General features: G+C 43.0%; 1 protein-coding gene across 8 annotated transcripts in view; it reads left to right on the forward strand.

The window, feature by feature from the left end:
• Nucleotides 1-22028, forward strand: part of STK38L (serine/threonine kinase 38 like) — a 60238-nt gene extending 38210 nt beyond the window's left edge. For all 8 annotated transcript variants that reach the window (XM_074826471.1, XM_074826470.1, XM_074826472.1 and 5 more), the window contains 9 exons: nt 8519-8642; nt 9214-9368; nt 10153-10255; nt 11015-11076; nt 11403-11520; nt 11943-12066; nt 14567-14662; nt 16311-16402; nt 17891-22028. In XM_074826471.1, coding sequence (XP_074682572.1) covers nt 8519-8642; nt 9214-9368; nt 10153-10255; nt 11015-11076; nt 11403-11520; nt 11943-12066; nt 14567-14662; nt 16311-16402; nt 17891-18018 — 1002 coding nt within the window. In that variant the 3' untranslated portion in view covers nt 18019-22028. The remainder of the gene's footprint in view (nt 1-8518; nt 8643-9213; nt 9369-10152; nt 10256-11014; nt 11077-11402; nt 11521-11942; nt 12067-14566; nt 14663-16310; nt 16403-17890) is intronic.
• Nucleotides 22029-24740: the final 2712 nt, after the last annotated feature.

Here is a 24740-nt window from a genome sequence, read left to right on the forward strand (position 1 = left end):
GGAGACAATCCTGAAGGGTATAGGGGTCCAGGAAGGCTGGGCACTCTTTAAGAAGGAAGTGTTAATGGCTCAGGAACAGGCAGTCCCCAGGTGCTGTAAGAGAAGCCGGCGACAGAGAAGACCCCCCTGGCTGAACAGGGAGCTTTGGTTGCAACTCAGGGAGAAAAGGAAATTTTACAGCCTTTGGAAGAAGGGACTAGCCACTCACAGTGATTACAAAGAGGCTGTGAGGCTATGCAGGGCAGAAATCAGGAGGTCTAAAGCCCAGCTGGAAATTACTCTGGTTTCAACAATCAAGGATAACAAGAAATGTTTCTATAAGTATGTCAACAGCAAAAGAAAGACTAGGGAGAGTATCCATCCCCTGCTGGATGCGGGAGGAAACATGGTAACAAGTGATGAGGAGAAGGCTGAGGTCCTTAATGCCTTCTTTGCCTCAATCTTGAATAACAAGACTAGTTGTACTGAGGGAATCCAGCCTCCTCAGCCAGAAGACAGAGACTGGGAGAACGACCCCCCCGCAATCCAGGAGACAGTCAGTGACCTACTGCATCACGTAGTGTGGTGGTTTAGCCCCTGCCGGGGTCTGAGACCACGCGGCCGCTGCCCCTCCCCCACAAAGGGAGTGAAATACAAAGCCCCAAGACTGAAATAAGGAAAGGTTTAATACAACAGTGCAATAGCAACACAACAAACAACAACAATAACAGTAATAGTGATAGCAATGAACAGAGCAAAATATCTACCAAAATACAGCAGTGAGAGGAGCAGATGTACAAAACCACGCGTGCACCGCGCTCCCACGCCAGGAAAATGTGACACGCCAGGATGTGACGTCCGCATGGTGTCTGAATAACCCGGCTAGAGCTGCCCCCCCCCCCCACTGCTGGGGAAACTTAACCCTATCCTGGTTAAACCAGGACATAATCCACCCCTTTATTCTATACCACGTGCGTCACATCCAGCTGCCACTTAGCAATTAGCATTGACAAAGAAAAATTAACAAAAGCACAGTATAACTCACGGTGTGTTTTCACCCACAATCAAGTCCCCTTGTGGTACGCATCGGACCTTTCCATCCTTCTGCATCACCCACCAGGTGCACCCAGGTCCTTGAGCAAAAACAATCCCGTGGATGGGTTTGCCTTTGCCCGGCGCAGGACTAACCCAGACCATTTTTTCCAGCAGGTCCCTCATGCGCACCACAGGGACTCTATTCCCGTCCACAACACGTGGAAGTTTTGACTGAGCCGGGCCAGCTCGGCTGGCAGATCCTCTTGTGTTCACTAACCAAGTGGCCTTTGTCAGATGTGTGTCCCAGTGTTTGAAGGTTCCGCCCCCCATTGCTCTCAATGTAGTTTTTAACAGTCCATTGTAGCGCTCGATCTTCCCGGAGGCTGGTGTGTGGTAGGGGATGTGGTAGACCCACTCGATGCCGTGTTCTTGTGCCCAGGCATCTATGAGGTTATTTCGGAAGTGAGTCCCGTTGTCCGACTCAATCTTCTCTGGGGTGCCGTGTCGCCACAGGACTCGCTCTTCAAGGCCCAGGATGGTATTTCAGGCGGTGGCGTGGGACACTGGATAAGTTTCGAGCCACCCAGTGGTTGCTTCCACCATTGTGAGCACGTGGCGCTTGCCTCGGCGGGTCTGTGGCAGTGTGATGTAGTCGATCTGCCAGGCCTCTCCATATTTATATTTCATCTATCGATCTTCATTCTGCTGGGGCTTCACCCGTTTGGCTTGTTTGATTGCAGCACACGTCTCACATCCGTGGATGATCTCTGCGATGGTGTCAATGGTGAGGTCCATCCCTCGATCTCGAGCCCACCTGTATGTTGCATCTCTGCCTTGGTGGCCCGAGGTCTCATGGGCCCACCGGGCTATGAACAGTTCACCTTTATGCTGCCAGTCCAAGTCCACCTGAGCCACCTCGATCTTAGCAGCTTGGTCCGTCTGCTGGTTGTGTTGATGTTCATCAGTGGCTCGACTCTTGGGTATATGGGCGTCCACATGGCGCACCTTCACAACGAGGTTCTCCACCCGGGCTGCAATGTCCTGCCATACTTCAGCGGCCCAGATGGGTCTGCCCTTGCGTTGCCAGTTGTTCTGTTTCCATTGCTGCAACCACATCCACAGGGCACTTGCCATCACCCACGAGTCAGTGTAGATATAGAGCCTCGGCCACTTTTCTCTCTCAGCAATCTCCAAAGCCAATTGGATGGCTTTCACCTCTGCGAACTGGCTCGATTCACGTTGTCCCTCAACAGCTTCAGTGGTTTCTCGTGTGGGATGCCACACTGCAGCCTTCCATTGTCGATGTTTTCCCACAATGCGGCAAGACCCATCAGTGAACAGGGCATATCGCTTCTCCTCCTCTGGCAGCTTGTTATATGGTGGGGCCTCCTCAGCACGTTTCACCTCTTGTTCTGGTGACATCCCAGCATCTTTGCTCTCTGGCCAGTTTGTGATCATTTCCACTAATCCTGGGGGGTCGAGGTTCCCTATTCGAGCCCATTGTGTTATCAGCGCAACCCATTTACTCCACATGGCATCTGTTGCATGATGTGTGGAGGGAGCCCTTCCTTTGAACATCCATCCCAGCACCAGCAGTCGAGGTGCCAGGAGGAGCTGTGTCTCAGTGCCGACCACTTCTGAGGCAGCTCGAATTCCTTCGTACGCTGCCAGTATCTCCTTCTCTCGAATTCCTTCGTACGCTGCCAGTATCTCCTTCTCAGTCAGGGTATACTTAGCTTCAGAGCCTTTGTATCCCCGGCTCCAAAAGCCTAGAGGTCGGCCTCGGGATTCCCCATCTGCTCTCTGCCAAAGGCTCCAGGAAGGGCCATTCTCGCCGGCTGCGGTGTAGAGCACGTTCTTAATCTCCTGCCCTGTCCGGACTGGCCCGAGAGCCACTGCCTGGGTAATCTCCTGCTTAACTTGTTCAAAGGCTTGTTGTTGCTCTGGGCCCCATTTAAAATCGTTCTTCTTGCGGGTTACATGGTAGAGAGGGCTCACAATCAGGCTGTAGTTTGGGATGTGCATCCTCCAGAACCCTACAGCGCCCAGGAAAGATTGAGTCTCTTTTTTGGTGGTTGGTGGGGCCATGGCTGTTATCTTGTTTATCACCTCCATTGGGATGTGGCGACGCCCATCTTGCCATTTTATTCCTAGGAACTGAATCTCTCTTCCAGGCCCCTTAACTTTCTGTCACTTGATGGCAAAACCAGCCTTCAGAAGGATTTCAATTACCTGCTTTCCTTTCTCAAAGACTTCCTCAGCTGTGTCCCCCCATACAATGATATCATCAATAAACTGCAGGTGTTCTGGAGCCCCACCTTTCTCCAGTTCAGTATGGACCAGTCTATGGCAAATGGTGGAGCTGTGTTTCCACCCCTGGGGCAATTGATTCCAGGGATACCCCTCCAAGTGAACGCAAACTGCGGCCTGCACTCTGGTGCTATTGGAATGGAGAAAAACGCGTTAGCGATGTCAATCGTGGCGTACCACTTGGCTGCCTTCGACTCCAGCTCATACTGGAGCTCTAGCATGTCTGGCACTGCAGCACTCATCGCTGGCATAACTTCATTCAGGCCACGGTAGTCCATGGTCAGTCTCCATTCGCCATTAGGTTTTCTCACTGGCCATATAGGGCTGTTGAAAGGTGAATGAGTCTTGCTGATCACCTTCTGGTTTTCTAGTCGACGGATCAGCTGATGGATGGGGACCAGGGAATCTCGGTTAGTACGGTACTGCTGCCGGTGCACCAATAGCAATTGGCACTTGCTGCTCTTCAACCCTAAGCAACCCCACCACCGAGGGGTCCTCTGAGAGGCCGGGTAAGGTGGACAATTGCTCAACCTCCTCCAGGGCAGCTATACCAAAGGCCCACCGGTACCCTTTTGGGTCTTTAAAGTACCCTCTCCTGAGGTAATCTGTACCTAGGAAGCACGGGGCATCTGGGCCAGTCACAATGGGGTGCTTATGCCAGTCCTTCCCAGTTAAGCTTACTTCAGCTTCTAATAGGGTCAGCTGTTGGGATCCCCCTGTCACTCCGGAGATGCAGATGGATTCAACCCCACTGTGGCTTGATGGCATCAGGGTGCACTGTGCGCCAGTGTCTACCAAGGCCTTATAGTCTTGTGGTTCTGATGTGCCAGGCCATCGGATACACACCTTCCAGTAAATCCGATTATCCCTTTCCTCCACCTGCCTGGAGGCAGGGCCCCTCTAATCCTGCTCACCATCACTCACTTGATCTAAGAGTGACTCCTGCAGGAATGACTTCCTGGTCCCCTCAAGAGGGTCAAGCATACTGTTGGCCATTCTATTCTACCTGGGGGATTTCCGACTGGACACTGGAGCTGCATCTCTCTTGGAAGACTCCCCTTTCATGGTGGTCTTCCCTTTCAGTTGCTGTACTCATGCAGCTAGGGCGGAAGTGGGCTGTCCATGCCACCTTCTCATGTTTTCCCCATTGTCGCGGAGGAAGAACCACAGGGTGCCCCGTGGTGTGTACCTTCTACTGCCCTTCTCTTGGGTGGGGAAACGCCTGCTTCTAATAGCTGAGACATCGGCCCGTGCAGGTGGAACATAGGACATGTCCTGTTCCACTTTCTGGAGCCTCTGAGACAGTTCCTCTACGGCTGAAACCAAAGCATGTTGGGAGGAAGGGAGACTTCCCTCATATTGCCGGAGCTGGATAGTCACTTCATCCACTGTCTTGAGTGTCTCGCCACCAGGATGCTGCTGCTAATCCTTTGGAATGTCCCTCTGGTCCACTTTGCAGGAACTTCCGCCACATCAGCTGTGTACAAGGGATCTGATCTGGATCCATTGGTGACTGCTCATCATTCAGATCACCATAGATCATGTCAAACACAGCCATTTCCCTGAGGTTTTGGATGCCTTTCTCCATGTCGGTCCACTTGCCTAACCGACATAGAGCATCATCCTTGTAGGGGTACCTCTCCCTCACAGCGAGCAGGAGTCGCTTCCAAAGGCTGAGGGTTTGACCCTGTTTCCCTATTGCCTTGTCAATACCAGCCTGCTTGGCTAAAGGTCCCAGCTGCTTGGCCTCTCTCCCCTCCAATTCAAAACCAGCAGCTCCACTATCCCAGCACCGGAGCAACCAGGTGCAAATTTGCTTGCCTGCAATGCGGCTGAAATCCTTCCGCATATCTTGCAACTCACTTAGGGATAGAGATCGGATGATTACCTCCGGCTCTTCCTCCTGCTCTCGTGATGGGCCTGGTTCATTATCACCCTGTGCACTGTGAGGGGATTTTTTGGTATATTTGGTTTTCCGTATCGGGGCAACTGATATTGGTACTGCTTGTCCCTCCGGCGTAGCTGCTGTGCTGGTGGAGGTGACCGGTACTGGCGCTGCCTGTCCCCCTGGCCCAGCTGCTGTACCAGCAGGCTCACTTTCAGACCCTGCAGCTCTTTCTCCCCCTTGAGGGCAGTGATCAGTGTTAAGGGCGATGCGGTAAGCATGGGCAAGCCCCCAGCACATCGCAGCGAGCTGCATCTCCCGGGGTTTGTCTGATTGGCAGCACACCTTTTCCAAACACTCCACCAGTTTATCAGGACTCTGCACTTGTTCGGGAGTAAAATCCCAGAACGTTGGGGGTGACCACTCAGGTACTTGCCCATCTTCTCCCACATACCTAGCCATTTATAGCTATCTGCCCTCAAGGCAGGTTTCCGGGTGGTGCTATTGTTGGAGAAGTACCGCATGGCCCAAAACAACATCTGGCAGACATTCAGAAAGCACAGTGCCGCAAACACAGTGGCCTGGGTACTCCAGGGGTAGCTGAAGCTCTCCAAAACCGAGAGAATCTCTTCCCTTGGCTCACCCACAGAGGGGGTGAGACCTCAAACAAAAGCCCAGGCAGCAAACAGGTATCGGTTCACCCCCACAAGCAGTGAAACGAGCCCATTATAAGCAGACAGTAACCAGTAGAGCAGAACAAGACCCTTGACACATTTTCCACCGAGAACAAACACCAGCACTAGGAGCACAGAGTGGATATGAGGATTAATCCAGCCCCACCACGCAAGCAAATTGCCCAGCATTGCAAACATTTCTTATCAAACAATACAAGTAAAAACAGAAAAATTACACCTAACAGATTGCTCTAACACACTTCTCCTTTTGTCCTTATTTCAGTCTTCTCCAGCCTCACGTTGGAACGCCAAAGTTGTGGTGGTTTAGCCCCTGCTGGGGTCTGAGACCACGCGGCCGCTGCCCCTCCCCCACAAAGGGAGTGAAATACAAAGCCCCAAGACTGAAATAAGGAAAGGTTTAATACAACAGTGCAATAGCAACACAACAAACAACAACAATAACAATAACAGTAATAGTGATAGCAATGAACAGAGCAAAATATCTACCAAAATACAGCAGTGAGAGGAGCAGTGCACCGCGTGCACTACACTCCCGCACCAGGAAAATGTGACGCGCCAGGATGTGACTTCGCATGGTATCTGAATAACTCGTCTAGAGCTCCCCCCCCCACTGCTGGGGAAACTTAACCCTATCCTGGTTAAACCAGGACACGTAGACACACACAAGTCTATGGGACCGGATGGGATACACCCGAGGGTGCTGAAGGAGCTGGCTGGGGTGCTCGCCAAGCCGCTTTCCATCATTTACCAGCAGTCCTGGCTGACTGGGGAGGTCCTGACAGATTGGAAACTGGCCAATGTGATGCCCGTCTATAAGAAGGGTCGGAAGGATTATCCAGGAAATTACAGGCCTGTCAGCTTGACGTTGGTGCCTGGGAAGCTGATGGAGCAGCTCATCCTGAGTACCATCACACAACACATGTGGGACAACCAGATGATCAGGCCCAGTCAGCATGGGTTTATGAAAGGCAGGTCCTGCTTGACAAACCTGATCTCCTTCTACGACAGGGTGACCTGCTTATTGGATGAAGGAAAGGCTGTGGATGTTGTTTACCTCGACTTCAGTAAGGCCTTTGACACTGTTTCCCACAGCATTCTCCTGGCAAAACTGGCTGCTCGAGGCTTGGATGATTGCACGCTTTGCTGGGTAAAAAACTGGCTGGATGGCCGGGCCCAGAGAGTTGTGGTGAACAGAGTTAAATCCAGTTGGCAGCCAGTCATGAGTGGTGTCCCCCGGGGCTCGGTTTTGGGGCCACTCCTGTTTAACATCTTTATTGATGATCTGGACGAGGGGATCGAGTGCACCCTCAGTAAGTTTGCAGATGTCACCAAGTTGGGTGGGAGTGTTGATCTGCTCGAGGGTAGGGAGGCTCTGCAGAGAGATCTGGACAGACTGGAGCGATGGGCTAAGGCCAACTGTATGAGCTTCAATAAGGCCAAATGCCGGGTGCTGCACTTCAGCCACAACAACCCCCAGCAGCGCTACAGGCTTGGGGAGGAGTGGCTGGAGAGCTGCCAGTCAGAGAGGGACCTGGGGGTGTTGATTGACAGCAGGCTAAGCATGAGCCAGCAGTGTGCCCAGGTGGCCAAGAAGGCCAATGGCATCCTGGCTTGTATCAGAAATAGCGTGGCCAGCAGGGACAGGGAAGTGATCTTGCCCCTGTACTTGGCACTGGTAAGGCTGCACCTCGATTACTGTGTTCAGTTTTGGGTCCCTCACTACAAAAAGGACATTGAATTACTCAAGTGTGTCCAGAGAAGGGCAACGAAGCTGGTGAAGGGTCTGGAGCACATGTCGTACGAGGAGCGGCTGAGGGAACTGGGGTTGTTTAGTTTGGAGAAGAGGAGGCTGAGGGGAGACCTCATCGCCCTCTACAACTACCTGAAAGGAGGTTGCAGAGAGTTGGGGATGAGCCTCTTTAACCAAGTAATGAGCGATAAGACAAGAGGGAATGGCCTCAAGTTGCGCCAGGGAAGGTTTAGACTGGATATTAGGAAGTATTTCTTTACAGAACGGGTTGTTCGGTGTTGGAATGGGCTGCCCAGGGAGGTGGTGGAGTCCCCATCCCTGGAGGTGTTTAAGAGTAGGGTTGACATAGCGCTGAGGGATATGGTGTAGTTGGAAACTGCTAATGCTAGGTTAAAGGTTGGACTAGATGATCTTCAAGGTCCTTTCCAACCTAGATGATTCTGTGATGCTACTGTATAAAGCTCTGTGATGGTCAGCTCAAATTTTTTGAATATTCCAATTTCATTTTAGGATATAGTAAAAAAAGGGAATTGCACTTTTCCACCAGTTTTGTCAGTTCTTCCAACAAACAAAAACAGCTTAACAAGCTATGCCTTGTGTTTCTAGAGATTACTTCTGCAAAGTTGTGTGAATGGTTACTTTCAATATTGAGTTGACTTCTGTGGGTTTCTGGTGGGTATTTTGTGAGGACTTTGAGGGATCTAATAAAAAATTATGAAAAATATGAGTATGAAAAGAGCATAGAAAATAGGTTTTTTGCTAAAGATCATGAAAATGTATTGTAGGACTAGGAATATAATACAGTGTTCCTTGTTGAAATATTTAAGTTGTCCTTTAATAATAGTAATTTTAAAAAAATTTTAGGTGGCCCATATTCGAGCAGAAAGAGATATTTTGGTTGAAGCAGATGGAGCCTGGGTAGTGAAAATGTTTTACAGCTTTCAGGATAAAAGAAATCTTTACCTAATCATGGAGTTCTTACCTGGAGGTAAGCTGTATATTGTGGTGTTAGGTGATACAAGTACTTTTTCCTTAGCTTTTCTTGTCAGCTTTGTAAAATGTTATAAACAAGCATACTGTGTAATTTGTGATAATAAAAATTTTAGCACTGTTTTAAATGAAGTCCCAGTAATGTAACTGTTCCTGATTTTTAGGAGAAGGAGAAAGATTATGAAAGGGTGTTAAAATAGACTTGGATTAAATAATTATTCTAATCCAATGTTCTGCTTTTTACTGCTGAAGCTATTAACAGTAAAAACAAAAAGAAGCTCTTGTTCAAACAGTTTATTTGTGCAATACATGTATTATGTGTTAAAATTCACTATATCTTCCTGGGCTATCCAATTAAAAATTCCCATTTAGGATTTTCAACAGTTTTACATCCAGTTTACTAATAAAGGATGTTGGGTTTGTAGGTCCTCGCAGTAATAGTTTTATAATTAGTAGCTATAAGGCCAGTTACAAAGTTAAATTTGGATTCTACTGGGGTTTCACGCAGAATTAGCCCTGTGATTAAAATGTTCTGATTTCTAAGCTGTATTTTCTTCTCTTTTGATTAGGTGACATGATGACCTTACTAATGAAGAAAGACACCTTGTCAGAAGAGGAGACACAGTTTTACATTTCTGAAACTGTGTTGGCCATAGATGCTATTCACCAGCTAGGATTCATCCACAGAGATATTAAACCGGATAATCTTCTGCTGGATGCCAAGGCATGTAATGTGCATGTAAACTGCCTATGCTTTAAACATCTCAGTCTGCAGATAATGCCATTTATAGTGGTGCTAATCGGTGGGAACTAGCAGTGCCACACCAATGATTGAAACTAGCTGGAGTAAAGGCAGAAAATGGTCCTTTCCTTGTAGAACACCAATATACTTTAAGCAAAATTACCTTTTGTTGTTGGAAAGCCCTTTCAAGGCAAGCCCACTTAGGGTGTCCAGATGCTCATATTCATACACATTAAAAACTCTTACACATAGTTACTTCAAAACAAATGAAAGCATGAAACATTCAGACAGTGCTAAATAACCAGTTCAATTCCTACAGTTATCTCATTTTATTACCCGCTCACCAGTGGAAACACTCTGTTAGACTGACTATAGTGAGCCATGAAGTGGACCCAGTAAGCATCATACACAAGTCTGTAGACTATCTAGCACTGATGTCTGGAAACTGAATAAAGCCAGGTTACCAAAATCAACAGGAATTTTGTCCTGAAGGCTTTCTCAGTCTTAGTGGTATCCAGTTCAAAACAAACCCAGGCAAACTAGCTGCCCTCAGCTGTTGCAGAATTGTAGAGGTAGCCATTCCCAGGGGGCAGTAACCTGTTTGAGAGAAAACATAGTCTCTCAGTACACCAAGATTCAAGCATCATTTCCCTACTTGGCCTGTGCAAGTGCATCATGGCCTGAGAAGGCACATGCAGTTATTAAAACTTTCTTTTTCAAGCACTACCTTTCTAAATTATGTTTTCTCTGATTATTTTTTTTTTAGGGTCATGTAAAACTATCTGATTTTGGGCTATGCACAGGTTTAAAGAAAGCTCACAGAACAGAGTTCTACAGGAACCTTACACACAACCCACCAAGTGACTTCTGTAAGTATAAGGTGTCCTAGTTTAAATGTTTAAATAGTTTTGAGCTGCAGCTATGCTGCATCATAATTTATTTCTGCTGGGGTGAGCAAGATTCGTTAGGCTGATTGCTTTAATTGGAAAACTGGAAATGCCTGTTCCCTGGGACATGGAAGCATTTCACAGGAAAGAAATTATGATTTCTGCAGTATTAATGTATTTTTGCACATTTGTACACAGATACAAATACACATAATGTGATGTATCTGTATTTTAATTCTCATAACAGCTTTAGTGAAGTTAAATAACACTCTTGCAGAAGGACATGGGTTTCATGTGCCAACTTACTTAAGTCAGTGACAATCTCATGAAGCTTTTCATAAGAGTAAAGTTGTTCATCAACATGACTTGGTGACACATCCACATCAGTGTTTTATTCTACAAATGTAAAATTCCTCTGCAGTTCTTGGATTCTTCACTTGTTGCTTAAAAAAACATTGCCCTTAACTGAATATACGTTGCCAGCTGCAACAGTAAGTGCTGCTGATCTCAGATCAGTCCGTAAAACTTTTAGCAAGTTCTAAATTAGAATTGCTGATCATGTGTCCTACTTACATGATTTTCAGTTGCAAATTGGACAGTAGTTATTATCATTTTCCCATTTCCAGTTATAATCAAGTATTTGTTTCTAGACATTCTAAAGATACAAAATAGTTATTCTCATAGAATCTTATCAGTCTTTCTTAAATGCATTTATTATCTAATAACTGTTTTGTAAATTAGCATTTCAGAATATGAACTCAAAGAGAAAAGCAGAAACATGGAAGAAGAACAGGCGACAGCTGGTGAGTTAGTAAAATTATGTGTAATTTTTTTTGCTTTTAAACTATTTACAGAAAATGTTAAATAAAATCTTGGCATCTGATATTACAGTGGGAATATTCTATGACTGTCACATTTAGGAGGATGATTTCCATTTACTTTCAGGGTTCCCTGTGCTTACTCATCTGAAAGAATAATGTTCTTGGGACTTTAGATACTGTGAATTCTCAAATTAAGCATTCTTGTCCATCCAAGTAACAAGATCCTGTATGTGAATTCCCAGAAAAAGGTTTTGCAAAGTGTAAAACCACAGTATTTATCTCTTAAAGAATTTATTCTTTTTTTCCAGGCATATTCTACTGTTGGAACCCCAGACTATATTGCACCAGAAGTATTCATGCAGACTGGGTACAACAAGCTGTGTGACTGGTGGTCTTTGGGAGTGATTATGTATGAAATGCTAATAGGTATGTTAAAGACTCCAACTTAAGAATCATTCAAAGTGTTCAGAGGTAACAGGGGTCCATTAGTTCACCAAGTCTGATCCCCTGCATAGTGGAGGTACCAGAATTTCATTCAGTTCTACCTGAAGTAAGCCCCAAATTCAGCTTCCAGAAAATTTTGAAGACTTCCCACCTTTCCAAGAAGACAGGAAGAGATGATGCCTCAGTTAATTGTTTCAGTGAGTAACTTGTTCCCTATTAAATGTTTTTGACATTGCGTCTCATTACTTGGAAGTTACAAAGTAACCTTTAATGTTGCATTACAAAATAGAAAACTTTTGGCTAGTACTACTTGTTAGGTTGGGAGCTGTAGTGGCAAAAGCAGAGGCCCAGGTCACTTTCCTCTTCTGGGAAAAGCTTGTTAATTTTTGAATTTATTTGTACAGGGTATCCACCTTTCTGCTCAGAAACGCCACAAGAGACTTACAGGAAAGTTATGAACTGGAAAGAAACATTGGTATTTCCTCCAGAGGTGCCCATTTCAGAGAAATCAAAGGATTTAATTCTAAGGTCAGTAACAAAAGCCCACTTCTGGTCACTCACCCAGACATAGTCATCTTCCATTAGGTTAACTTTCCAATCTGCATGAAGGAATCTTCACATTGGTGGGAAAGTTGGTTTCTTCTGTGTCACATCCTTGATGGATTTTTGTAGTCTTTTTCCCTTTGCCATTTGTTTAACATGAAGGAATAAGCTGTAGCGATCTTGGTTTGACCCATGGTATCAGGAGAAACAGAGCAGACTTGGGGGGGGGGGGGGGGGGAGGAGAGTGATTAACACACAATTTTTTTCAGAGGAAACTAGAAAATAACAGCTTGCCAGCCTTTAATGCGCTGAACAGAAATCTTTGGATGTTTTGGACTTACTCACATTTTCCAAAATGACCATTTTTAATCCATTCAGTTTGCACTGAAGTTTTTGCAAGGGGTTTTGGTGTCAAAGTCAGGCAGAAATGCTCTTTTGTGCTGGGAGGTTTCAGGGGGGATGTGGTTTCTGGCTTTTTTTTTTTCCTCCCAAAGATAATATTACAAACTTAAACAATTTTGTTACAGTCAAAAAGGGGAACATACTTCCTGAGCTCTTTGCTGTTGCTGCTGAAGATGTCTTCCTCCTCAGTCTTGGCTGTGTTTGGGGTATTTATAGATAATACAGGCAGTTTATTTGTTAACATGTCTTGCTTATGAATTTACTTATACAGTGACTAGTTTTTTTAAATTAGGGTAAAACATCTTTAGTTATAGATGATTTACTCAAATGAGGTCAAAACAGCAGGTTAGGCAACAAACACCTGGCCTTTGAATACTTTGTCCATTATAGCTTGGACAAGTTAGACAACATATTTCAACTTAAAGGAAGTTGCAGACAAAGCTAAAGTTTCCTTATTTTTATGGGTATAGATAAAACCAAACTAAAATAAGCACAAGTTCAGACAAAGCCTGACAGATCCCAAGACCTGGTCTGGCTAACTGTTGTTACAAGGTTTGAGGTCTATTATTAGCACTTGGCATCAACCAACTGGCTGGGCTGCAGTAGAAATACAAGCAGTTTTTTTTTTCCCAAGTGACACTCAACTACAAGTAAAAGACCATCACAGTCTATAATTGGAGACAGTTTATAGCCTAACATGCTACATTACTAAATTACCTGCTGAAAATTTCAGTAACTAGCAAGAAGGTGACCTTTTTTGTATTGCAGTGTATTGATGTGAAAACTGCCTTGCGAATCTGGGTGATGTGATTGTGTGTAGAGATTATGAGTTCAGGATAACTAAATCAACATCCGAAGGCTTTGCTCATCTAGGCAAACAGGATTTCATTTAACAAAGGCCAACTGACTTTGAGAACAACAGGAGGCCCACATCCCCATGCTACCAAGTACTCCCCATTTCCAGAAGGTCATCAGGTGACTTCAACTTGGCAAGACCAAGCTTTTTGTTTGACAGGGGCATTTTTTCCTGTTATTGTAAACCTCCCTCTTTGTGTCACTGTTGACACCTTTTGCCATCCTCAAAGAAACTGCAAGGACAGTGTAAAAATATAAAGCAGTTATATCTTTGCTAACACATACAAAAGATAGATATGATTTAATGAACTCCTAGGCTAAACATTGGTATGTTCACCATATCCTTGGTGAGATGCTTCCAAGTCTTTTCCAGCCAGCTAGGCATTGGTCCAGAGGAGAAGGGTCAGCCTCTGCTGCTCCTTGGAACAAATCCCTGATGTCACTGAGTTGCTGTTAGAGCTTTCACCTCTGTATTTTTCTTCTTTAGGATTTTATACTTCTCCTTGGTGTTTTTCCTCCTGCCTACTTGAGCAGGTAACAGTCCCATCTCAACAATCCTATCTGTCTCCAGTTTCATCTTTTTCTTCTTACTTGACTACAGACTTTCTCACAGCTGCTCTCATAGTGACAATTTCTTCTGGAGTCTGAGCTGAGATTATGCAGCTGGGCCATATTAAAAATAGGCTTTGGCTCTTTGTACCACTAGTACCTGGACCTCTAAGGAGAGAGGGAAGAGGGGGTGACAGGGAGAATAGTGACGTGGCGTGTTTTGAATGTGTCTGGCTCACTGTAGTTCCAAAATGTGACATCAGAGAGTAGTCCTATTTCACTAAGTTTATCTGTTCCTGTTAGTTTGACTTTGAAACATGTTTAAATAGCTGAGAACATGCAGAGGAGTTTTCAGTGGTATGGACTTAAGCCTCCATTCCAAACTAATCTTACAGGGCTGGAACTTGAGCAACTTTTCATAAACATTGAAGATGGTGATGCAACAGTTTAGAGAACATGCAAGTTACCGTCATCATAGCTCTTTTGTTTTGGAACTCTTAACAGTATTCTGCTTCTACTATTTCCCTTCTCTCCTAGATGCAATGCTGCTTTTACGTTACCCGGTGATGCAACAATTTGAAAGAACTTTCTCAAATTCCTGATACAGGATCCACAGCAGTTGTATTTGCTGTTGCTTCAGTCTGCATTTATTGTAACATTTTCTTTTTGACTTTTTCAGGTTTTGTATTGACTCAGAAAATAGAATTGGTAGTAATGGAGTAGAGGAAATAAAAAGTCATCCGTTTTTTGAAGGAGTGGACTGGGGACATATCAGGTATATATATACACATTTTCTAGAGAGAATAAAAGACACACAAGCAAGAATTTCATGTACTATCATGTCAAGGATAATTATTTTCAGTTTATCTTTTATTTTGAAGAGCAGCTACAGGCAGTAGGTGGGTGACAGCAAAGGTTTTCAGGCCTCGCTGGCATTCATAGATCTGATCAGAGTTTAACTGTCTTGGGATGCCTCAGATTGCCCCAGAGTGCCCAGGACGGAAAGAAATTGTGGTAGGGTGGCTCTGTTATTCCTCATGTATGCTCTGATATCAGCAGAGAGCTCTTCTTCAAATAGTAATGGGCTCTGCAGCTATTGCTATAATCAATCTTTATTGTAATAGCACAAGAAAAGCAAACTATGCTAAAAATGCAGGGAAAATAGATGAATGAAGAGGAGAGGCAGCAAGTAGGAGGAAAACACAGGGCATGTCTTTACTGCACGTTGCAGATGCTACACCTGAGTGAACCAGTGTGTCTACAGAGCGCTGGGCAGAGGCACTGACTCACCTCATAGTTGCAGCCTCTGTGGCCACGTTCTGCTGGGCCAAGCCTGGGTAGAGGGCGCAGCTGAGGCAGCTGTACCAGTTCCAGCCTGAGCTTGTGCTTGCAGATGCTGAGCTACATCTGCATGTACCTAAAGTGGTAACACCTTTAGAGCAGACTTTGGTGGCCCCACAGAGACTTTCAGTTGAAATGATGGCTACTGTTCAGCTCCCTTTAGGGTTTGAGGTAGTCTGCTCTTTCAGTAATACTGCAGTATTCTACATGAAAATCCATACTGTGGGCGTGTGATTGTCCAGCTCTTGTACTTCTCATTTCCTCTGGTGCAGAAAGCTTCGTTTAACTTATCTTTTCAGGGAGACATTAATAGGCAGCAAGAGTAGAAACATATGTGTTCATGCCACATTTGGCGCCCTGGCCAAATGGTCTCCCCGTTCCACCCAGAAGCAGATTTAACTGTAATTGTAATAATTACAACCATAATAACTTTGCAGGTGTAAATTAATGACTTTCCCACTGTGCCGTGTTCCAGTTTTGAATGCTTTTGTGGGACAGATCACTTGGGCAACTTTGAAAGCCACCTTAAAACTTCTTAAAGGGCTGCCTAATTGTTGAGCTAATAAAGCAGTAACATGTCAGAGCCAACTGATTTTGGATGAGAGATACTGGCAACTAAGTGTCAGAAATGACGAGCTGCAGTCAAAAGGTATTTGGATGAGGTCCAGGCTGATGAGCACTGGAATTGTAAAGCAATGCATGTGATGGCTCCAAATACAAGTAAAATCCTGCTCAGCTGGGTAGGCTAGGTTTATGAAATGAAGGTAATCACAGTGGTTCTTGGTGACAACCAAGACCATGGCAATAGCTGTATGGCAGATAAGTGTGGAATGTTGCTTCAGTTAATGGGAAAACTATGATTTCCTCAAGTTTGCCAGGAAGATACTAATGCTAGATAGGAAACCAATAAATCTCCCCATGATGTCAGCAAACAGACGAGTCAGATACATCTCTGATGGACTCAGTGGAACCTTTGTGCTTTAAAAGGATGTTGTAACTGTAAAAAGCTAAGTTAATCAAAACTGGGATTTAATGTATCTTTTCCTAGTAGTCACTATTCTGGCATTTATTTCTATTTGCAGGGAAAGACCAGCTGCAATCCCTATAGAAATCAAAAGTATTGATGATACTTCCAACTTCGATGAATTTCCTGAATCTGATATTTTACAACCAGGTGAGACTGCCATTCCAAATTTCTATCTATTACATGCCATAATACTCCACAGATGTTGTTTATATTCATTTTTCTGATACCTTAATCAAGGTAATATACAGACTTGATCTAGAAACTTACTTTCAAATATAAATGTAAATCTGTGATCTCTCATAGCTTCTACTTCCTTAGAATCTTGGAGGGGGGGAAAAAAAGCCCACAGATTTTGTTAAATCTATTAGTAAAAATGGTTTGCATATATAGTGAGCACAGAAAACAGTACAGTTTCCCACCATACAGTCTAAGCAAATTCTGGTAAAACACTATGCACTGATTTGCTCTTGATCTTTAATGACTTTTGAGTTTCATGCCAAACATAAATGTTCACATATTTGTGGGCAAAAATTTTCGGACAGATGATTATTTAATATAGTGATTTATGAACCTGATTGGTTCTGCAACGCATTTAAGTTTTTTTAATTGTTAACTTCTATTGGCAAGTAGTAGGACATTTTTATACATAAAAGGCTTGATTCTCTGACACGCCAAATTCTCTCAGCTCCCACTGTTTCAATTAATTATTAATGGCTTAAAGATAGGCAGATATATAATGATTAATTGATGACAGATAAGTGTAGATGTGTCTAACAACCATAATCATCAAAAAACAGGGTTTTTTTTTTCTGAAATGGCTTTTATTTAAAGGAAAGGAAGTTTGTCCTTTCAATGCAAAAGCAATCAATCTCCAGTGCCTCAATTAAGCTGTAAGTCCATATTTGGATGTCAAGTACATTTGTGTTGGTTTTGGCATTTCAGACCCGCTAAAAATGTTACTGTACATCTAGATACCTAACTACAAACTTTGATATTGGTGTGTTTGTCATCTTGAGTTGAAAATATTGTTATAGAACTCTAAAAACAGCATCCAGAGAGCTAAATATAGAAGCCCACTGCAGTGAATGTCCATGGGCAGCATGCCAGCCATGTGGGCTGTTCATAAAATAGGAGGCTGTACAAGCCTCACTGAAGCTATAAGCTGGGAGGAAGTCCTAGGAGAGTAATATGTGCGTGGTATGTGTAGTTCTCTTGGGAGAACCTGAATATATCTTTTTCTTCTGTTTGTGGTAAGGATAACATGATATGTATACATGTGTTTGTTGTGCATGGAGCATACTAAATGTTTTGCATAACTGTATATCCTGTGGGTGTGTTAGAGGTTCCTGTCAAGGTATGCCTGTTATGGTATGTAGACATACTAAAAAAAAAACCACCTCAAAACTCAAACAGAAAAAAATGTTTTCTGCTTCAGAGTTACATGCTGAAATTGTACATCTTAGACCATTGACAAAAGGCAACTGACCTGATTAGAAACAGGATTTCTTCAAGGAATTTCTTTTGACTGGAGAAATAAGAGTTTGGGGCTGTTTATGTCAGTGCTCTGTGAAAAATCCTCTCGGAAGCAGTGCTGGTTTTAATTGTGGTGTTTTTACTTTTGTTTCTGAATTCTAGTGCCAAACACAACGGAACCTGACTACAAATCCAAAGACTGGGTTTTCCTCAATTATACCTACAAGAGGTTCGAAGGGCTCACGCAGCGTGGCTCAATCCCTTCCTACATGAAAGCTGGGAAGTTGTGAAACAAAACACAAACACACAAAAGAAGTAATACAAACCTCAGGTAGCTGCATCACCAGACCCGCTTGGCATTAGTTATCAATACATTGACTCTGGTGCACATCAATTTCACAAGGAAATTCTACAGGATTAGGATTTCTAAGACTACTACAGGAATTAGTTGGCAGTGCCAGCTGGCTTTTTTTTTTTTGTTTTAATATTTGAATATTTTTGTTAACTTTATTATACAAAGGTACTGGAATAAAAGGAACGTACATCCCTTTAACTGTACTGCCTATGTGTGTATAATGGTTAATTATGCCTCTCTGTACTGTGGCTTTGTACTGTAAACCATCTAATCAACCCAGGAGTAAAACATACCATTTTATGCAGCATTGTTGTTATACTGCTTACCTGGTGGGTTTTAGATACGCAGTATAAGAAACCATTGCCCACATTTCCAAAATTCTCTGAGCAGTTGCTCAAGGGTGTTCCAGTTGTGGTCTGCAGATACCCCATGAGTGTGGCAACATGGAGTTGTTTTAAATAGCAGTGTCCCGTGGGCCTACTTTTGTACCCTGCCTACCCTTGCTTCTCTCCACTGGAGGGTTTTATCAGCTGATCATCCATTCTCTTTCTTCCTTTTTCCACTGTGTCTGGTGGTGACACAGTCCCTGTGATCTGGTTAGTGGTATTTCTGCTTTAAATTATAGTTGTTCAGTTTAAGATGATGATGCCTGTTGGCAACTTCAGAAGAAAAGAGGAATCTGAATAAAAAAAAATAAAGTTTTTTAACAGAAGGGAAACTTTCTGATACCAAGTTCTGAGGAGGTGATAGAGTTTCCAGGACTGCATTCCTACGTCTGCTGTAAAGCAGCTCATCTTTTTGCTACTCATAAATTAAATTGCCTTTTCTGTCTGTGCAAAACATATTCTAGAAAAGTGATCAAATTGCTGCTTTTTCTTTTTTGTCCCCTAAGAAGTTCCAGGCAGAAGGGATCCTGCTCTAGCCTTTTGTTTCCAGAATACCCTGTAGCAGCCTCTGCCAAGCTAGAGGAAATGGATTGCCCCACTAGACTCAGACTTTCCTGTGGGCTCCATGTTCTAGTATCTCCATCTAACATGGGCCATGGGATTACAAAGGATCAGCTGAGTCTGCAGCCCAGTTTCCAGGAGCCACAAACAACCACAACTGAATTGGGCAGAGCATCTAAAGGCTCTCCCCAGTCTGCAGGATGGTGACAAACTGACACCTGACATGGGTCTCCTCCTAGGTCGAGGAAATTGAAGCTGAAATCCCTCCATATGCAGGGTATGGTTTTGCTTCTCAGCCCAGCAGCAGTTCAGGACTGAATTGCACTCCTTGATCAGTTTCCAGTTACCTCGTTGCTGGCAAATGTATCTATATCTCTACCTGTACTAGCATATTATCTGCAGTATTTTGAATCTATCATAATACAGTAGAGATCTTTGATGTAATTTTCTGGTTACAAAAAAGATTTACAGCAATGAACAATTCCCCAGTAATTGAACAAGCAGAGTCGCTGTTGCTGTCTTCCTCTGAATGCAAGTGAAAGGCACTCTAAAACCTCTGCAACACCCACTGCAGTAAAGCACAGGCTATTTTGGCATACAGTAGGAAAGACTCCATTAGACTGGCTTTTGCAGCAAAATGGAAGTGGGTATTTATAAAGCTATTACAGAAGTATTTGTTGCTGTTAGGCACCATGGTATCAGCTGTTCTGAATTATTTGTATGCTTTAAAAACACACTGGGGTGTTCATCTGCTGCATAAAAGACCATTTACCAGCAAGATTTATGTGCATCAGTGGCTTACTGATCCAACAGCTACTAGGTTCCGCAAGGGCTTCAGTGATATCTTTCCTGCAATGTTTTGTCTCCCTTCAAGTGTCTAATATCTGCTATTTATACTGCATTTCTACAAAAAGCTTTAATCTTCAGCTCATCAAAGAGGAGTAGCCAGTACCTCAGGGCCCATCCAATTTATATAACATTATATCAGAACATGGCTAATACAAACTTTTGCCTAAATGCTGGACTTACATGGGAACAGCTCATTTATCTCCCAGTTTTTCTTCTCATACCTTACACTAATTAACACCCCTTTACTGCCATTGGGGCAAGATCCCTCAAATTCTCCAGTGGTGTTCTTAGCCTTGTCAATGTAGTGAAGCTCTACCTGTGTCCATCCAAAGACTGCCCAAAACCAGTAACTTGCTTAAATCCACCTTTACACTTTCAGATTTCATTCTGCCAGTGCCCTAGCAGCTTCTGAGGCTTCTCAGGAAAGGAAATTCCTTTTCTAAAGCCTTCAATCCATTCTGTCAAGACAGAGGAGCTTGGGCAAAAACTATCAGATGCAAACTTGGCCTCAAAGGACACTGCTATTCAAACGAGAGTTTTTATTAGTCTTAATTTCCAATCTCATTCATGGGGCACTATGTGGAATTCCTGTGAACAACACATTGCAAAAGACCACAGTAACACTATTTGCATAATATAAAAAGAAGTCTTTGCTTGAACTTGCTAAGACAAGATAAGTGTCATGGAAACCGCAAATGTGCAGTAATACTGGTGACTTTTTTTTTTTCCTGTGGGGTTTGAGGGCGAGGAGATAAATACACAATTTAAAGCTATCTGTTAAACAACTATGTCTGTACATACTCACTGGTTTACAAACTCGGGAAAAAACTCAACCGTTATATTTGTAACACTAATGATAATACTCATTTAAAATTGTGGATGATTAATCATATCAGTGCTCACATAGGAGTTATATCTATAGGGAAACAGCCTGCAGCATATTTAGCATAAATTCCCGTATTGCGGTAGTTGATTTTTTTTTTTAAACATAGCATTATTTTAATCAGTAAGTCAAGTTAAACAAAATATTAACTACTGCTTTTAGGATGATACAATTTTTTTTAAAGGTGAAACTGTGACACCAATGGATTAAAGAGAACAGAAGGTTAATCTACACTGGCTTTCAAAAAACAGAAGTGCAACATATCTTTTGTTTTGTTAGTCTTATTCCTTTGGATGTTTGTGTTTTTTCCTTTGGCAATGTTTGTCACTGTGCCATTTATTTTTCTTATTCTTGGAGTACCAAAGATCCTGAAATGGCTTGATGATTGCAACCATGTGAAAATTTATTTTCTGGAAGTATGTTTTGTTAACTTCTGTTAAAATGTGGAATTGTGTATGCAAATTGTTATCAGAGGTTTGCTGGAAAGTTAACCTATTCCAGCAGGGAAAACTTGAGTGCATCGATGGAAGTGGTGAGCCTGAATCCAAATTCTGGATCTGAATACCCGGAAACTGGAGAGGAAGCTTGGATTGGGAAACACAGCTGAGCTTTTGCACTTTGTTCCATCTCCAGTCAGAGTGAGTGAGTGGCCTTAGGAAATCAGCAGAAGTTGTTTCATGTGCAAAAGGAGTTAAAAAAATTGCCAGCATTCAGAAATCAAATATTGTTGATACTGCATTTGCACTGTTAAATTTGCCTTGCTGGAGAGTTATATAAGTGTTATTTTTATAGGTCAACTGTTAAAACACCTGAGCCGTTGGATACAGTATGGAATAATAGCATCTGATGTGGGTGAATTCACCTAAGTGCAAAGGGGCTTGCTGAAAGCTCTCCACACTACTAAGATAAATGGGCATAAGCAGTATAAAGGGTGTTGTGTCGGCTCCTTCTAAAGAGGTGACTTTCCTCCTCTGCAAACAGCAAGTAGGGAATACTGCAGTTTAGCCCAGTTATACTCTAATGCTTAGGAAGTGCTCTCACTTTTTCAATAATATGAGCAATTAAAAGCATTGTAACATACTGTACCTTGTCCTTTTAATGTTGACATATTATAGCAGCTCATTCTTGGAGTCAAAATGGCAACTGCTATATTTTTCCTAGACTGTTTCATTCGTTGTGGTTGGGAAAGTTACATAGAAGCATTATAAAAATTTATATGAGGCTTTTTACAGCATTTGAAAATAAAAGTAGCATTCTTTTTGTAAAGTTGCTGGTTTTATTTCTTCACACCAGTGTACTGGATTTGTTTATCTTCCAGAATGGAATTATCTAAAGAATTGAGACAGTATTTTGTGTATTCTCGTCTTGAATTCCATAGAGAGTGAAAACCCCAGTGTCACTGATCTCAGTCAGAAAGTAGAGATCACAAAAATTGCTCAACTTGTACCAACTGCAGTCATATGAAGCTACTTCTGAAATCATTACTTCTCTTCACAAGAGACCTTTCTTCTTCCCTGTAGACCATAATTTATTCAAGAGAGGCTTCCACAAGCAGTTGTGTTCTCTGGTTCACTATAGAAACAATTTTGTCCTCCTGTTCCTTACTGAGTTTAGAGCAGTGACAGCAGATGCAATTGTGAAACAGTCACATAAAAAAAGAGTTGAGCAGCTGAAAGCAGAGGAGTTAGCAGCTAGTGACTGGCCTCTGAAGCCCTCCAGTGAATAACAGCCCTCCCTCCACTTGAGAATTGCTGCTTTCAGTAAATGATACAATTTTAACAGAATTGTACAAATTCTATTTAATGGGATTACACTTTTCTTCCAGTAACCATATATTGTATCTCAGAGCTACATATCATAAGAAAATGTAGACTTATTCTTTATCCCCTTGCATTACCAAATTCAGTATTCCTCAAAAATAGTGGTAAATTCATTTATCCTCAAATTCAGTGGTAAATAAAAAGGCTATGCCTTCAGCATGTGGAGAAATTTTTTTTTTAAATCAACCACTTTTAAATATTATATACTAAAACACTATATATACAAATATCTATTGTGCATTTTTCATTTCTTTATTCTTGTACAAAGTGTGCCTTGTACATAAGCAAAACAATTATGCTTTGGACAATGAAAGGTCTTTTCTGAAAATCCTCCCATGGAAAGAGAAGGGAGGCATGTTCAAAACAGTCTGGCTTGCTGTTGAGAGTGATGACAATAGTGGTTCCCAGCTCTGGACTAGACAAGGATTTATTTGCAGTTCAGGAAGTGCTTCAGGTACTCCTTTAAGGTAATTTTATTTATCATGCATGTAAATTTTAAATATCACAGAGGTTCTAAAATGCCTATCCCATAGCTTAATTTCAGCAGGTTTTCAATGTGGGTGCCAGCAGTCTGTAACCTGTCAGCCATGCTGGGCTCAGCAGTGCTAGGCTCTGCTGCACAGAATGCTGTTCTGTCTAAAAGAAGTCACTGTCTGAGAGATACCAGGTGTGTTAACTATTGGGACAGTTAAAGGGCAAGTTAATGTATACATAATACAATGAACTTATTCTTTGTCAATAGTAATGGCACCCAGATTTGTACACTTCATCGCACAGGAACACTTGTACAGTCGGTGTGAGGGGAAGTGAATCTATGCATGCAAAGAGAGTTCATCCCACTATCTCTTACTTCTCCTACCACCTCTCTCCAGGTTATTTGATAGCATGGAGGTTACTGTTCTCTGGGGAAAAGGGGCATGTAGGCTTGAACCTTCTCTTGCTGTGGAGGGAAATTAACCCAGGTTTCTCATTTCCCAATCAAGTCAGAGCTCTGCTAGGAACAGTTTGTTTCTGATTTGAACTGACCCTTGATGCCACATCTTGTTTCTGTACCAGCTGCTTTAATCTGTTTCTAGTGAGCCACCATCTGCTGCTGCTTCTCTCTTCTCTAGGAATATGTGCTCTGTCTATGTACTGTCCCCAGGCAGCCCACCTTCAATTGGTAGTAGCTCCTTCTCCTCCAGGTGTCTCTGCACATCCTCCCCCCTCCAAAGACAAAAGCTTTGCCCTTCCCTCTACATTTCCTGCCCACGAAACTAAATGATGTTGAAAGGGCAGCTCATCAGCAGAGTAGTAAGTGCTGTGACCTTGGAGCTGTTGTGTAAAAGTGTAACCACAGCCCTTGCTCCACATTTTGAAAAAAGAGAGGGCAGCTCCAGATAGCAAGTGTTACATACACGCCAAGTCTATGTTACACCTTGTTTCCTTCCTGGGCTGAGGCAGAAGGATGGATGGGCTGGAATAGGAAGGTCATGGAGCTCCAGCCGCAAGCAGGTGCCAAGACATTCATTCCCCCAGGCCCTGTCCCTGCACACACAGCCATCCACAAAACTGAGACTCAAAATGGAAGCATTGATTTGAACATACATCTCTCTAGTGTTAGGACTTAAGCAAAAACTGCAAGAGCTCTGCTAGTCTTGGACACTGATTTCTCGAAAAAGTCTACTTCTGACTTCAATATATCTATTTAAGAATAACGAATGATCAGATAAGAACTTCAGTGACTTTTTGGTCATGACAGAGTGAATCACTGGTAAACTAGACACACATCTCAAGATTCTTCAATCCAGCAGCCTGCCTTTAAGGTCTCATCCAGCTCTCACTGATGTCAGCAAAAGATCCCTATCTAAAGCCCAAAGAAACAACAAAGTGAACAAGCATGGTCTCCAAAGCGAGCTGTTTGCTTTTGTGTTCTTTACAAATGAGATGAAAAGATTTTATTATCTATACAACTCAATTGGTTGAAAAGCAGTATCTGAAGAGGAGGGCTTTTGGCTTCAAATACAATGGTGAGAAATTTGCACGGTACTTCTGTTATTAAAGAAGATGCTACCTTTTTTAATAAACAAAATTAAACTAATGCCTCAAGGAAACTTCAAAATGCACAATTTATTTCAATGCCTTTTTCTGAAATAGCACAGTACATAATTGGGCTTCA

Source organism: Strix aluco, chromosome 5 (assembly GCF_031877795.1).
Source record: "Strix aluco isolate bStrAlu1 chromosome 5, bStrAlu1.hap1, whole genome shotgun sequence".
NCBI lineage: Eukaryota > Metazoa > Chordata > Aves > Strigiformes > Strigidae > Strix > Strix aluco.